Source organism: Vitis riparia, chromosome 2 (assembly GCF_004353265.1).
Source record: "Vitis riparia cultivar Riparia Gloire de Montpellier isolate 1030 chromosome 2, EGFV_Vit.rip_1.0, whole genome shotgun sequence".
NCBI lineage: Eukaryota > Viridiplantae > Streptophyta > Magnoliopsida > Vitales > Vitaceae > Vitis > Vitis riparia.
Window position 1 is genome coordinate 15,707,120 of NC_048432.1, and position 16,853 is coordinate 15,723,972.

Below are 16,853 nucleotides of genomic sequence, written 5' to 3' on the forward strand. Positions count from 1 at the left end.
AAATCAAAGTTTGCAATCTATTTTTTTTGTTTTTCTTTACAATTATTGCTTATATCACTGTTCTAATATTACTTGATTTGTCGCTTGCATTCATGTAAGTCAAAATTGAAACAGTGTTTTGAAAAACAGTAACAATTATTGTCTGCATTCATGGAAGGTATTTTTAAAAATAGTTTTTGAAAACAACTTAAAAAAGTGTTTTGAAAAATACCTTATCTTGTGTTAATGAAAACAAAAAACATAAAAAAATTTATAGTTATCAAATATATTTTTCAATTTTTGTGTTTTGTAAAATAGAGAACTGTTATAAAAAATAGTTATCAAATAGACCCCAAGTGTTTGACAATTTTTATTAAATATTTTTAAATATTTGAAAAATCACTTGTATTTTGAAAAATAAAAATGTATTTTACAATGATTTTAAACAAATATTTTTAATACTTAAAATAAGTAAAAAATAATATTATAAATATTAAAAACAATTCAAAATATCACTACCAAACAATCTCTAAAACTTCTCAAAGGTGTCTCCCGTATCTCTCATACAACATCATGATTGATACAATAACTCTCTAAACACTAAATACGAAAATTTAAGTTGATAACTCCACTTAGTGTGTAAATTTAAGCTCATAACTCTTTCAAAGAGTAGATATATGAATTTAATGCTCGAGTAAAGACGAGCATTCAAGAAGTTAGGTGTATACATTTAATGCTCGAGCATAGATTCTTTAAATGAAGAGCATTAAAGAAAGGGAGTATATAAATTTAGTATTCAAGTATATGTGCTTTAAATGGAAACCATTCAAATTTTAAATATATTTATAATATAAAATAAGCAATCCACATGTCACAAAAGCCTCCTCGAGATGGCTTCATGTTTTGTACTTCAGATGTTGCCAGTTGAAATTGATGTTGAAGTTACAATTTTAAAAAAATATTATTTGTATTTTTTTATTTTTTATTGAATATAAAATAGTTTTTTTATATAAATTAAAAATAGAGTTTTTATAATAACTATTATTTTAAAAAAAATCATATTAAATTATTTTTTAAGTCATAAACTATTTAAATAAAATTAACCCAATAGATATAAAAACTCTTATTAAATTTTAAAAAGTATTTTCAACTTCTAAAAAATGGTTTATGATAAAGTCTAGATGTTTGGTAAAACAATTTAATAATTCAAAGTAACTTAATGATTTAATTTAAGTTATTAAGTAAATTAAGCATATTTGATGGGTAAAAATAAATTTAAATAATAAGTAAAAATAATTAATTTATTTTTAAATCCACATCTTCATTTTATTTTTTTACTTTTATTTGTCTTAGTTACATCTACAATCTATTTTACTTCTCCATGACCTTCATTGTCATTCGATATTTTTTGTCTAAATTATGATTTATGATAATAAATATGTTATGAAGTTAATTTTAATAAACAACTTTGATATTTAGAGTAATAAGTTTTAAGTCAATAAAATAAATATAATTTAAATCTAAAGCATTAAGTAGTAAGTATAAAATTTTACTAAACACCTCCAAACTATTCCACTCATTAAATAAACTTAAGGCATTACATTTGTATCATCTAGAGCCAAACTAGTTAAATTATTTAACAACGATGAACCAGCCGGGCCACATCACTAGCCATTGTAGTAATAAATGCAAAATAAATGTCACTGATAATACAAAACAAATTAGTTGGTCCAAGATATGGTCATTCAAACAGGTGATAACTTATTCTTACGACAAAACGAAGTTTTTTTTTTTAATGGTTTTTTGAATCCTAGACAAAAATTTGTCCCTAAAAATAATTGAAAACCATTTTTAAGAATTATTGTCAAAATAGATCCTGAATCGTCGCTGTCAGTTTCAATTATTTTATATTTATCACATATTAATATTATTGCATGTTATTCATATAAAACAAAAGGATTTTGTTTTTTTTTATCATGCATCTAATAACGTAGTACTTACGAAGAGGGTGTGGGTATATTAATTTAATGACTTAATATAATGTAGTAAATTGATTTAAGTTATTAAATAAATTAAATATATTTGACAAAATAATTTAATACAACAACTTAAAGTTTTAAAATAAGGGGTGTTTGATAAAACTTAATTTTTATTATTTAATAATTTAAGTTGACTTAAAGTTAAATTATAGTTAAGTTATTGATTTAATGCTTAATTATAACCTTTAAATATTAAGATTATTTAATAAAATTTATTTATAAATAATTAAATTGACATATTTGCTCTTATAAATTATAATTAAGAAAACTGAGATCAAGTAATAATGGAGATCGTGAAATAGTAAAAGAGATTGTAAAAATAATTAAGTCATACTATTAAGTTAATTTACTTAATAACTTAAATTAAATTATTAAGTCACTTTCAATAATTTATTTATTTATTTATTATGAATAATTTTATAATTTCAAAAAATAATTAATATTTAAAATAAAAATCAAATAACAAATTTTAAGTTAATAAAACAATTTAACTTAAAGTTAATTCATTTATCTAACATCCTTAAATAATTCAAAGATAAAACATAAAGAGTCCAATTTCCCAAATTTTTCTTCTCTTTTTTTCAAGAGGAGCGGGAAAGGAAAAATTAGTGGATTTTTTTTCCATCTAGTCCCTGTATTTATATAGAATTAATCAAACACACTTACCATAAAGAGAATACAATTAGTACACATATTCTAAAGTCTACCAAAATGATTTATAGTCGGACCATCATTAAACAATTGATGCAACTTTACAATATCAGTCCCATCTTTATTCACAAGCTTTGAACCTAAAAGCACTTTATACTTCATACTTCCAGCAAAACAGCAATCCAAAAGCTAAAAGTTGATGGGAATTATTGATTTTTTAAACATTACTGAACTTTGAAAAGTGATTTACTTTTCAAGAAATGTCATTCAATAAATGGATGGCTTCTCAAAAAGTAATGCCACTTGTATCACTTTATTTTGCCATCTTTTTCCGGGATATATGTGTCTACATCTGTTAGAGTTTATTTAATTTACCCCCATGAGATTCACCTTTTTGTTAATTTCATTTATTTATTTTTAGATTTTGACTAAATATCTCTTATTTGGATTTTCATCCAATATTTTCTTTATATTTGTTATAATGAAAATTAACCCGATTTTATTACATAGAAACTAAGCATGTTGGTCGAATCGATTGTTAATGAAAAAAAATCAATTAGTTTAATATTATTTACACCTTTAAATAGAAGGTACTAGGCAGTAAGGGACTCTTTGATAATTATTTTTTAAAATATTTTTTAAAAATTATTATTTGAATTTTATAGAGAAACATAAAATATTTTTAAACCGTTTTTAATATTTTTAAATATGTTTTAAAAATATTTTTTATATATAATATTTCATTGTTAATCATTCTATATTTTATATAACTATTTCTTAAAAAAATAAAAAAATCAATCAATCTAATCTTATTTACACCTTTAAATAAAAAGTGTTAAAAGGCCTATTTGGTAATTATATTTTCAAATGATTTTTGAAAAATAATTTTAAAAAATTGTTATTTAAATTTTATAGAGCAAAAGTATGTTAGAAACATAAAATATTTTTAAATATATTTTAAAAATATTTTTTATATCTAATATTTTATTATTAATCATTCTATATTTTGTATAATTATTTTTTAAACCGTAATTGAAAAATAATATAAAATAATTAAAATATATTATTTAATATATATATATATATATATATATATATATATATATATATATATATATATATATATTAAGAACATAAAATAAAAAATGATTTTTAATTATCAAATGTGTTTTATGTATTTTTTATTTTGAAAAAGGAAAACTATTCTAAAATATGTTACCAAACATCTCCTAATTCTCCACATTAAAAAAAATAATAATAATTACTATTCACACTCCACTTCTTTTTGCCGTTTCCTGTTTCAAAACTATTCCCGCGGTACTCTCTCTCTTCCATTATTGCACACGCGCAAGACTGGGAAAAGCAAAAAGCAAAATTAAAAATCACAAATATTGTGTCCACGTGGCATACATGCTTCGACAGGGATGTGGTCAAACTAAAAACCACGTGTTATCCTACACGAGGATTTGATTTGGTACCAGATGGGTTATAGGCCCAAGGCCGTAGTTTGGGCTAAAAGGAACCCCTTTAACCAAACAAATGTGGATTTTGGCCCTCTTTTGAATCTTTTGTCCAAAATGGATGGAGGTGTGGGTCTTGGTGGGGGCAATCGTGGGCATCGTCAGCAAGGTCGAGGCATGAAGGGCACCGACGGCATGACGTCGGTGGCCGGCAATGAGTAGCAGCAGGAGTTGGGAGGAAAGGAAAAATGGGTATGGTGGGTAGGATGGAGAGAGAGAGAAGAGAAATAGGGAAAGAAGGGAAGGGAGAAAGGGGGTGCCGCCGGCCGAAGAAGGGGGCGACGGAGTGGCCGACGGCGATGGGTGTGCGGGTGGAAGAAGGAAGAAATGCAGTTTCAATTTTTTTTTTTTTTAAATAAATAAAAAAATAGAAGAAGGCTATTTGAACAATGGTTTCAAGTTTCAACACAGACCTAAAGTTGATTTTTTTCTTGGGTCAAAGCAGAGGGTCAAAGTCTGCTTTGACCCGACCCAAAATCCGGATGTGTGGGCCCAAAAAGAAAACACTCTGGTCATGGGTCTTGTTGCATGACTCTGATGCAATTTTCTTTTTCCAAAATATACTATTTCCTAAAAAATAGTTTCCATTGTCATAAATTATATATACACATATATATTTAATAATTATTATTGCATGGTAATCATGATATTAGTTACTAATAATTATAATGTAATGATGATTAATATGGCATTATTATCAATTATTAAACAGAACTAAAGTGATATGATGACAACTTAATCACTTTTTTAAATAAATGATATAAAAATCTATTGCTACTGTGAGTGCCGAAAGCCGCTCCCGGGTTCCACTTTGGAAGAATTTGCTTGCAGTCAATGAATTACTACAATTTCAAAATTTAACTGCTTAGGGTTATCTCATTGTTTCTTTTATTGTAATGATTGCATAATTATTTACAAATGCAAAAATACACGCCCACGATATTATTATACTAATTTGTTTTAAAATAATATGAGTGTAAAATATGTTACGAAGGTTTTTTTTTCCCTTTAAGGAAGTGTGTTGCATTATTAACAAACTAATAAGAGCAACTAAATCCACCTCATCAACATGAGAACTAATAAGGGCAAGTTGGTCATACAAACATTTTAACATGTGTCACTACTAAGAGAGATTTGTCTCTACAAGTGCATGCTGTAAGTTTTCCTTTTAGATGTCGTGTCCAGGATCTGGAGGGATTTACATAAAGTGTAACCAATTTGGACCATGCTTCATGTGATGCCATTATTGAAGCTAGGAGAGGTATCATTGTTTAGATAGTGATGCAAGAATTGTTGATATTAGGTATTTTGATGATGGATTTCTCCCTCTGAGGTGACAGTGAAATCTTCTATTCAGATGCTGAAATTTGGATTTTCTGCTTCCCTACATAAAGATGTTCGAACGGATTATCCGAACACACTCTCCAAAACTCAAGTCAAATATTAAGAATAATGGAAACCCTTAGAGAGATAAAACGATTATAAAACTTACAATGTCATTTTATTATATTTTAGTAGAGTTTTTATAATGTTTAAATGTGGAGTCAAACTCCACAGTGCTGAATTGGCACTTGTACTGATGATTGTGCAGTAGTGACATGACAATCATCACATCTGTAGTCAGTTGGGAGCTGTGTTAGACAGCGCGTCATGACACAGCTTGTCGTCCTTTCAACCTCGTTGACGGTCTGAGATTGAGCATGCCTATATACCGAAGTAGACGTGAGGATCATAGTTCAAAGTCACGGTATCGGTCATTGACTAGGGAGGTCCTGAGGCACATCGGTATCGGTATCTCGGATCGGTATCGGGTGATATGTAAAAAATTCTAATTTAAAAGCTCAAAATAATTTTAAAAAATTATGAAAATTATTAAAAAATTAAATTCAAATAAGTAGAGTGAAAATTAATAAAATAAACTTTTATTATATTAAAATTATTCAAATTATAATAAAAGCATATTTTTGGAATGATTTATAATAATATTAAAAATCTTTAAAAATATTTTAATTTAATCACTTGATAAATATTTCTTATTGAAGATGAAAATAATAAAAAGTAATTTTTTTAATAAAAAATTATTTAAATTAAATATTTTGAATTTTTTTTTAAATATTTTCAATTATTAAAAAAATAAAACCATAATTCATCTTTAAAAAAATAAATATAAATTTTCTTATAAAATATATTTATTAATTTTAATTTTTATTTCCTATTTATTTTATATAAGTCTAATATTTATTATTTATTTTTTATCATTATAATTTTTATCAAATTATTTAATACCCATTTCCCCACCAAATACTCACAATCTAATTAAAAAATAAAAATATATTATTTAAAACCTAAATCCTTTGTGATACCCATAACCCTCCGATCAAACACCTGTATCAAAGATACCCATTTCTCCATCGATGATACCAGCAGTCCGACGACTCTGCTCTTGATGTTGCTCAGTTCCATCTCCGGTGGAAACTTGGGCGATCCGAACAAGCTGGCGTGCTTCTTCGACCTCGCCGACGACTCCAAGATGCAGGGTTCTAACTTTGTATTTTTCAATTTCGTGGGTTTTGATCCTCTCATCTGATCTTCTCCACAATTTCTACTCCAACTCGGGTATCGGTCCAGTACCGGCCATGGTCGAGGCGGATATGACTCGGCCGAGTCGTACCGGTCTCGACTGAGATTTTGAACCCTGGTGAGGATGAGAAGACTCCCGTCAATCAATTTGGTGTTAGTTAGCCATTGTTTCGTATATCAGAGAAGATTTGAGACTATTAAGGAAATGCGAGTCATTCAATAACGCAAATGGTCCGGACAGATGTCTTCGGATGCCTCGAAAGTTGTTCGAGTAATGATGAAAGAAGTGATATGTGGTTTAGTTGGAACGACGCCACATGGATAGACGCGTGAAAGTATTAATGGGTGGACACGTGGGATAAGCTCCCACAAGAATGACATAGAAAATTAGTTTGTCCTATCATGTTCAATGTGCATGAGCATGGAAATGGGTGAGCGGAGGACATTTGACAATGTAATCAAAATATTGGGATATAATTACAAATTTATTTTAAAATATTATATTAAATGTGTAAGTATTTTTAATTTTTTTTTTAAAAATTATATATTTTTAATTCCTTAAATTGATAAAAGAAATATAAAATTAAAAAATATATATATTTTGCCATCATTTTGCCCCTAAGGGGAACGAAAGTCGAAGGTGATGGGTTGACAGCGGACACTCGGAGAGTCCACAGAATCCAAATTTGATTGGCCTCCGCAGTTTGTTTAATTGGAAAGCCAAAAATACAGAACGCGTACAGCTAAGACCATACGACTTCAATCCCCCTCACAGCTGGTGATAGCGGCTTTCCCTCCCAACAACATAAATTCCATCTGAAGGAACAAATTCAATAAATTTTAAAAAACAAAAAATAAAAATTAAAAAACTGAAGTTCATGCGAATAACCACATCCAAGGCCTCCACCATCCAATAGCGCACAGCCACGTTGCAGACGAATAAGTACGGACAACCACAACTTCTGCCACCACTGGGTCCTACCACACCCAATAACACCCCTTTTTATATTTTATAATTTATATATTTGTTCAAAAGTTGCCATATAATCATTTCTATTTATATCAATGTGACATGGATGTGACACTACGCATTTTAAGGGAAAAAAATTCTATATTATTGCTATTTCGAGGAAAAATTAATTAAATTAATACACGAAATAAATAGGAAAACATGTCGTCAAGTGCATCATTAATCTTTTAAAATATTTAATTATTTTCCATGTTATCTGCTTATTCCAATTGCATAGCTGGCACTTTCTTTATATATTTAATTGATTTTATGACATTTTTTTTGTATTTAATAATGACGTGTCAACTTTTTAAAAATTAGCGAATAAGGAGATGACCATTGTAGTAATTTTTTTTTGGGGATTTTCTCGTGTTTTTAAGTCAATTATTTAATTTTTTTGACATATTAGTTAATTAGAAACGATGGAAGCAACAATTAGTTGATACGATTAAATTACATAAAATATTAATTTATTTAATTGTTTAATAATTCATAATTAAAAAAAAGGAATTTATGAAATTCGAAGAAGTTTCCTCAAATTTTTAAAAATTAATATGAATGGTGTTTCCACTTGCGAAAGTGTGAAAGCTCATTATAGTTGCACATGGCATTGTTGGGGGCAATTATGTAACTTAATATGCCGGAGTTTGTGAAAAAATTACCAAACTGCACCTAGTTTGACACGTGTCGGACGATAATGGTGGGTTGTAGCTTCATTTTTTTTTGCGTTATTTTTTAAGCCTAAATTCCTTCAATTATACTACAAAGAAAAAAAAAACGAGGACAGGCTGTTTCGGTTGCCGGTCGTCTAGAATGATGTTTTGAACTCAATGGCTGATGACTGGTTCTGAACTCAGCAGACTTTGTATAACGGACTTCTTCCTCTTCTTCCAAGAGTGGTTCTCCAGACAGGTTTCTCTTTCTTATTCTCTATACCTTGAAATGTTTATAAAATGTGGGTTTTACTGTATTTTGTGAAGACATCTAGGCTATTGGGTGGCTTTTTTTTTCAATGGATTTTGATAGTACTTATGGTGGAGTTGGACATCTTTTTGGGTTCTGAAGTTTAGTTTTTGTTTATTTGTTTTTTGATTTTGATATGAATGGCTATGGGTAGTGGGTGTCTTCTGGAATGATAGGGTTTTGAGTTTGAGTTCTTTTTCTTATGGGTTTCGGTGAGGTTGAAGCCTGTTCTGGGGTGGTTTTGTTGTTTTATGGTGAGTCTGAATTCTGTCGCGGATCTGTAAGGAAAATTGGTGCGATTGGGTATTTTTTTAATTTTTATTTTTGTTTTGACTCTATAATCCAAAAGAAAAAACAACAGTGATCCACCAAGCTGAATAAAATAAAGAAAGCTCAAAACCCTGGGATTTAAGCCAAGTTATCTGAAATTTGAAAACTACGTTTTGGGTTTCAGCACAGGTAGTTGATGCTGCTTGGGCTGTTTTGTGGATGAACATCTAGTTGAAGATAAGAATGTAATCGATTGTTGGAGGATGCTGTTTTCGAGGTTCGGATTGGAGTATAGTTTTTGTTTGTGACTGGCATAAAATCCAGTTTGAGAATCTAGTCCATTTTCTTGGAAAGGTTAAGAACGGAAGATGGTGATTTGATAATGTTGGAATATAGAAGTGAAGTTTTGATTGGTCTCTTCTAATAATCAGAATTGTGATAGTTTGGGATGGACATAGCACAGATTGGAAAACCGAGCGAGCTTTCAACCTGGTCCTGCAACTGTTATAAGACCACGGGCTTGACTGAACCAATTTTGGAGTTGACCCAAGTCTCGAATTTGAAAGACCGATATGTTCTTGGAGAGCAATTGGGGTGCGGGCAGTTTGGTGTCATTAGAGCTTGCTCTGATAAGTTGACTGGTGAGATGTTGGCTTGCAAATCCATCGCCAAGGAGAGATTGACGACAAGTGATGATGTGTGCAGTGTCAAGCTTGAGATTGAAATAATGACGAGGTTATCTGGGCACCCAAATGTTGTAGATCTCAAGGCAGTTTATGAGGAAGAGGATTATGTGCATTTAGTGATGGAGTTATGTGCAGGTGGAGAGCTTTTTCACAGGCTTGAGAAGCAGGGGATGTTCTCTGAGTGTGAGGCTAGGGATATTTTTAGGCATCTGATGCAAGTTGTTATGTATTGTCATGACAAAGGTGTTGTTCACCGAGATTTGAAGCCGGAAAACATCCTCTTGGCCACAAAATGTTCATCCTCACCGATTAAATTGGCAGACTTTGGTCTTGCAACCTATATCAAACCTGGTGCACATTTTTTTTTTTATCATTTTTGGTTCTGTTTAGTTTGCATAAAAAATTTGGAAATTCTTGCACCCATCTTTCTGTGTTGTAAGCACATGAATTTTTCTTGACAGGGCAGAGTTTGCATGGGACTGTAGGGAGTCCATTTTATATAGCTCCTGAGGTACTGGCTGGGGGTTATAATCAGGCTGCTGACGTGTGGAGTACCGGGGTTATCCTGTACATACTCCTTAGCGGCATGCCACCATTTTGGGGGAAAACCAAGTCAAGGATATTTGATGCTGTTAGGGCAGCGGATCTGTGGTTCCCTCCTAATCCGTGGGATCATATATCTGCATCTGCCCAGGACTTAATCACTGGAATGCTGTGTGTAGATCCTTCCAAGAGGCTCACTGCTGCACAGGTTCTCGGTATGATGAGTGCATTAATGTTCGTGTTGTTTAAAGTAAATTTCATTTATGTTGCTGCTACACTCTAATCCCCATAAGAGGCTCACATGTGGATTAACGAGGATGATTAGTTTTAAAATCTGTTCTCTTTGGTAAATTGTGGGGTAGTGGCAGTAGAATAATTTCATATTTGCCTAGTTTTATAGATTTCTGTACACACATAGGCTTGCCAGACACATGGCTAAATTAGCAATCAAGCCAGGCCTATCATAAACATGGAGGTCTGCATGTTAAGAAAACGGTAACCATTATAGATAGCCTTTCCATAAGTCATGATCTGTAAGTCCATTGATTAGTGGTAAAATTTGAAGTTAGACTGCTCAAACTGATTGCCCACAGTTCTGCTAAAGTCAAGGATCATTTGCCTTTTTTTGAACAAAGGCTTCAAAAAGAGACAACAGGCCATTATTCCAAATTTTGTTTATGATAGAGGCTACTGTGCTTTGCAGCTCACTCCTGGATGAAGGATTTTGTGGAGTCAAGTCAAGAACCATACAAGCACAAGGATCCAAGATCTGGGCAACTGGAACTGGGTGGCAGCTCTTTCTCTACTCCTTTGATTGCCAGGAATCAGGACTATAGCTTCAGTTATGAATCACCCATAACTAGTGATGGCCAAATGGGAACTTCACCTGCATTTACATGCAGATCATCATTTTCTACTTTCCTGGTTGACAACAATGCACCTTGCTCAGTATCTGGAGGTTTTTCTTTTAGCAGCTGCTGTGAATCAGCTGCACGAGAATTCCCATCTCCAGTTCCCTCACTGCCAAGCTTTACCTTCTTCAGTCCAAGTTCTGAAATTGATAGAGGAAATCACCTGCCAGCGTATGAATCCAACTTGTCAACCTTGGATACCACAAGTGGAGGTATGTGTTCCTTTGGTTCTAGCTCCATTTGTTTTGATTAATGATACCTGGGCTCTCCAACTCGCCTAGCATTCCTTTATCAATATAACATGACATGAGTGTGGGTGTAGGATCCTTGTCAAATACGCTTACTTTGCTTAGGATTAATTGATTGGTTTTTTTCTTCAACTTCCTTAGAAAATAATAATACTGAAAAAAGAGAGAGAGTGTGCTTGAACCTTTTTATAAAAATATTTAAGGATAAGAAGAAAAGATGAGGATAAAAGAGAGTAGGAGTTACCTATCAAAAAAAGAAAAAGAAAGAAAGAGAGGAGTCCTTGTCACAGATGTAGTGCTACAGAAACCAGCTAAAATCACATGGTGCCCCAAGCGCAACCTGCAATCACAGGAACCACTATTCAGGGGATTCTGGTAATCCTCCTCTGATGCTCAATTCAACAGTGTTATGGCAGGAAATTTCAAAGCGTAGACTAGAAACTTGTTGCTTACATTGTCCTTGTGTGGGATCTGCCCTTTTATACTTTTGGTCACGTGCTTATCAACTACTATGGGTTCTAGCAAATCCATATGGAAGCTCCTGGTTTGATCTTTGCACCTTTCACGCGGTGGCTGTTGGAGGTGGTTATATTTTATCCAAAGAACCTTGTAGCTCTTGGAGGTCACTTAGCCAAGGAATCCGTGTCTTACATGAGAGAATTTGGTTGTGTTTCCACAGGCATGCTTAGATTGATATCCTGTATTTGGGTGCACTCTTTGGCTGACGTGAGTGGTCCCTTAAGAGCCGCATTTGCGGTTTTGGGTTCTCTTGCCTCATTAAAAGGGATCTTTACTTTTGTTTTATTTCTAACTTAGTTTTTATTTTTCCTTTTATGATGTCGTATCCAAGTATACATACCCATTATTGAGATCGTTTTCAGCCAAATCCTCAAATCCTAGAATGTATAGGCGTGAAGGATCCGACACATAGACACATCTCCATACCTAAAACACACACCACCCAGACCCATGCAAAACTAGGTACTTATAGAAAGCAAAATCAGGAAAAACAATGCATTAGTACCTTCAATATTTGTTTGTTATTGTGATGATAATAAGGGCATATTATAATTGTTGAAGTAACACATTATATGAGGTGAAAAAAACATGTACAACCACCTCTTTTTGGAGTATGGAATGCCAGAAAAACTCCAAGAATATATTTCATCCATTTTGGAGACTGCAAGAGCTTGTTTCAAGCAAAAATAAATCAGCTTGCAGGCTCCAAAACTATTTCTCCAGTCACTTCTCTATAATGCCAAAAATAAGCTACCATATTTGAGTGTTTTTATATACTACCTTGATCTGAACTTGTTTCTTGCTGGGTCATGCAGAATCAAGGTTGTCCAAGGCACTTGTGTTTCCAGATTCCCCTCTTCCTGTAAGGCATGTCATAGGAGAAACAGAACATAGGACAGAAATCCGGAGGGGAGGGACAAGTGGGTACAAGGCTTCAGTCATCCACAGCAAAAGGAATCACACTATTGGACTGGGTGAGCAAGATCAGCTTGACCTCATCGTGACCGAATCAGTTATCCGCTGGGCATCATGCACACATATCCAGGGTGCGCCATCTCTTAGGTCCTCACTTGTCTGCTAAAGATCATTTACACAGTGGGTGCTACAATTACAATACACTCATACACAAGGGGAAGGGGAAGGGGAAGATAAATTAAAATCATGGCTACAAAGACAAACAGGAATGAGGGAATGGGACTCTCTTGAGAACTTGATGAAGATATTGATCAATCTGAGGAGCTGAACTCTGGGGCACAGGGCCTATCTATCTGACTTGTAGTTCATGTAGTGAGATAATCAAAAGAGTAATGATGCTTTTTTTGATTTGGAAAGTTACTTGATTGTTCTCAGTGAGTACTTTGGAATTCAGTTTGTTGACTCCATAAATCTTTATGACCTAACCGGAAATATCAAACATTGTTTGCAACAAAAATATTAATTGGGGAAGGAAGAGTTATTCCATTCATGTGCATTTGTTTGGTGTCAAATGATGAGTTTGTCACAAAAATAATCTCCTTTGAGAAGGAAATTCTAAATCTGGACCCATTTCCAAATATTCACCTAACTAATTCTCTTGCCATATATAATGCAGAGAATTTAGGCAAAGATGGAAAATTTTTTACATTGATGAACATGCGTTTGCCGGGAGTCGAACCCGGGTCTATTGCTTGGAAGGCAATTATCCTAACCGTTGGACTACAAACGCCCTGTTGACAGTTATGCCAAATGTTATACATCTTATCTTAAATACTGTGCAGTGGCTTATTACTCACCAGAGCTTGTACATTTCCCAGAACATGACCCAAAAGAACATTGAGTGTGTATGACCCTGTGAGTCTCATGGGTATTTCTATCTGTAAGGAAATATTTGTAATCATATTCTGCTAAAGGGGAAGGAATTGAAAAAAATAAAATAAGCCTTGATGTGAAATGGGAATAAAAAAATTGCTAGACGGTATTTTTGTATTCTATTCCTCAAACCGCATATCCTTCGTAAAGGTCATCTTTTTGTAATTTTTGCAAAGTAGACCATGTTTTGAACTGACATTATCATTCCAGACCGATTCTTGGCAAAAAATGTTGAAAAGAAGAGGAAAAAATAAAATAAAATGCCCAAGAAGCCTGTTTTGGCCTCTTCTTTTCCTTTTTCCATGTTCCATTGAACCAAACGGAGAGCAACTGAACTCCCAAAAATTTTTTTCCCCACTGGAAATTCAAGTCCCCTTTAACTGCATTTTTGGTGAATAAATTTCTCTTCATAAACTAGAACCCTGTGGTTTTGTTAATATAAAAAGGTGGAAACATCCATCTCATGGAAATAGAGGCCTGAAGGACTACCATCAGGCAGCAAAGCCAACTTCACAGGAGCTCTGCCACCCTCCTCAGCAGTCATTTCCCCTGTATTGCATGTAATATCTGTTTTAACCAATCCTGGGTGCACATAGGAATTTCCTTTCTGTGATTCTGGTGTAGGCATTTACAGCAGCTTTGGATACCTTGTATGCAGATGCAATAACAGGCCACCCATTGGCCCCCAGCTTATCCTCCTTGAAATCTCTTAAAAACCTTTGCAAGATCTTGTCTAGTTTTTCTTCTGTTAGTTCCCCAACATTCTCCAGCTCTGCTTTAACTTGATGGTTGTGGATATTCTGAAACAAGAAGATGAAAAATTGAGGGGTTATTGCTTGTCCATTCCTTCTCTAGAAATACTAATCAAGCATGAAGGTAACCCAGTTTGTTTATTCACCTTTAGCTGTCCACGAAGGGAAGAGACATTCACTATTCTTGCTGAAGGGGAGAGTTGCAGGAGAGGAAGAAGTGACTGGGTAACTCTTTGGGTTCCATAGTAGTTTGTTCTAATGCACTCTTCTGCTTTCTCATAAGTCTGCTTCATAATTTCTTTAAGCATGTCGACATTCTCATCATTCACCTGCATGAATCACAAATGACTCACCCATAGAACCAAACTTATGGAAGAGTGAGCCAATGCTATCGGGTAAAACATGAACCATTGTCACTGTAACAACCCACTCCCTTTCGTGTATAATTATCTGTTTTGGGTCCAACGGGCTCTTATGGTTGCAGATAGAGACCCTTTGGGATAGCGGAGCCACTGAGACAAAGTGAGTCCCATATCGGGTCAATGATCAATTTTGATGCCTTTTGTAATGACTCATTCCCTCCCTCGTGGATTATGTCCGCTTTAGGATTAACGTGCACTCATGACTTTAAAACACATTTATATAGTTAAGAGGAGCCCTCTATAGGTACAACAATATCCGGGTCACATGTTACTAACATAGAAGTATTTTCACATAGGAAGATGAATAATGTAGATAGAGTAGCTAATCACAAAACTGGAAAATGTATTTGTTTCATATGTAGTATCAATCTTCTCAGCTCTGTTCACAACACAACAGTTGTGAGGGTTCCCTAGAATTATGTCTTGGATCACTTGTCCCTGAACACAAGCTTGCTATTGCATAGGTCTTACAGAAAGAAAGCTGCAATTTTTGCAGACTTATAATTCCTAGTTTTTTAAGCATTGTAACTATAGGCCCCACATGTTTCGAGCTTGGATATAGCACATTTTAAAGACTCACCACACCCCCTCCAAGTTTGAAGGCACGAAAAGCTTCACAATCTAAGCTAAGTAGAATTGAGATCCTTACATTTTTGACATAATATTCAAATTTCTCTCTCAAATCAAATTTTGCCAATGAAGCAATGCTAGCAGGGTCTTTTACATTAAGGTGATGAAAAACCACACCAGAGAGTCCAGCTGCTTTCAGATTTTTGACAGCTTCAATACCCCTTTTCTCATCTCTAGCAGTTAATATGACCAAAATCCCATTAGACGCTAGCTGACGGCATATCTCCAATCCTATTCCTTTGTTGGCCCCTGTTACAACACCATACCTGAAACAAACACCCAATTGCTAAACAAAGTTCTTGAACTGTAATTCGTATTTCAATGAATTATGAAGTATAAAGCAAGAGATAAAATACCTTTTAGCCGTTGAACCTGAGCCCATGGTGGTTCCCTCCATCGGACCATCGCTGATGACAAACCAATAGCATATTCACCTCTGTTTCAGGAGATTTAGGTGGCTTGTTCTGATTCCCTGAGGATATATTATTTTATTCGCTTTAGTTAGCGTCAGTCTTTACATTTGTCTGTTTAGATTTAAACAATTTTTGCTTGGATTTTGGATTTGGGTAGCTACAAAGTAGAACTTCCCAAGGGGGATACAGAGGATTAGAGCAATTCTCTTGTACTATTTCCCAGGAAATTTTTTCCTGCAAAATCTGAGAAATAACTATGGCTTTGTGTTCTACCTTCCCTTTTAAATACCACCTGTAACCAATATATGTACCTAAGGAAATGTGAGGAAGAGAGTTAATAGGGGTGTAGAGATAAACTACTTGTGATAGCTGTGCACCATTACAGTGCTGAATTGCAGACTGTAAAACAGGATGTTTCACCATGATCATCTCCTAGGGGGCTAATTCAAAAGCTTGAGTTGTTTCTCAGATTCTGGATCTTCTTCCTCACATAACATTGACCTCCGGCAACACCATTGTAGCAGAAAACAGGATGCTTGATACCAGCCAAGTATTGTTTTATTTTAAATTTTATTAAAGCTAGATGAACATGCATGCAGCTTTATGATTTTCCCATCCCTTCTTTTAAACAAATTTTTTTATTACCATTTGGTTACTACAATGAGTACAATCTATTAATTATCCCCATCATGATAATATGATAAAAATAAATTTTATTTCTCAAAAAATCAAGAAAGCATTTGAGGGATGGGAATAGGAATGGAAATTGGAAGAGAATAGAAATGAATTATAATATAATATAAGCACAAATCAAAATCCAAAATTCTAGTAAGAGTCAGATTCAATTTCCATAATAATTAATCTTTTTAT

At 33.3% G+C, this 16,853-nt stretch overlaps 2 protein-coding genes, 1 non-coding gene and 1 pseudogene across 3 annotated transcripts; 1 reads left to right on the forward strand and 3 right to left on the reverse strand.

Annotated features, from left to right (window-relative positions):
- The first annotated feature begins 8,606 nt into the window (after positions 1-8,606).
- LOC117905811 (calcium-dependent protein kinase 26-like) lies at positions 8,607-13,383 on the forward strand. The gene is made up of 5 exons (XM_034818677.1): positions 8,607-8,690; positions 9,196-10,048; positions 10,159-10,455; positions 10,944-11,363; positions 12,734-13,383. The coding sequence occupies exons 2-5, from the start codon at positions 9,460-9,462 to the stop codon at positions 12,997-12,999; spliced, it is 1,572 nt and encodes a 523-aa protein (XP_034674568.1). The 5' UTR covers positions 8,607-8,690; positions 9,196-9,459; the 3' UTR covers positions 13,000-13,383.
- Positions 13,384-13,551: 168 nt separating this feature from the next.
- TRNAG-UCC lies at positions 13,552-13,623 on the reverse strand. Its single transcript has one exon. It is a non-coding gene; the product is annotated as a tRNA-Gly (tRNA).
- Positions 13,624-13,854: 231 nt separating this feature from the next.
- Positions 13,855-16,698, reverse strand: LOC117905576 (annotated as a pseudogene).
- On the reverse strand, positions 15,509-15,967 carry LOC117930674 ((+)-neomenthol dehydrogenase-like). The gene is made up of 2 exons (XM_034851311.1): positions 15,927-15,967; positions 15,509-15,836 (listed from the first exon to the last, which is right to left on the reverse strand). The coding sequence occupies exons 1-2, from the start codon at positions 15,965-15,967 to the stop codon at positions 15,509-15,511; spliced, it is 369 nt and encodes a 122-aa protein (XP_034707202.1).
- Positions 16,699-16,853: the final 155 nt, after the last annotated feature.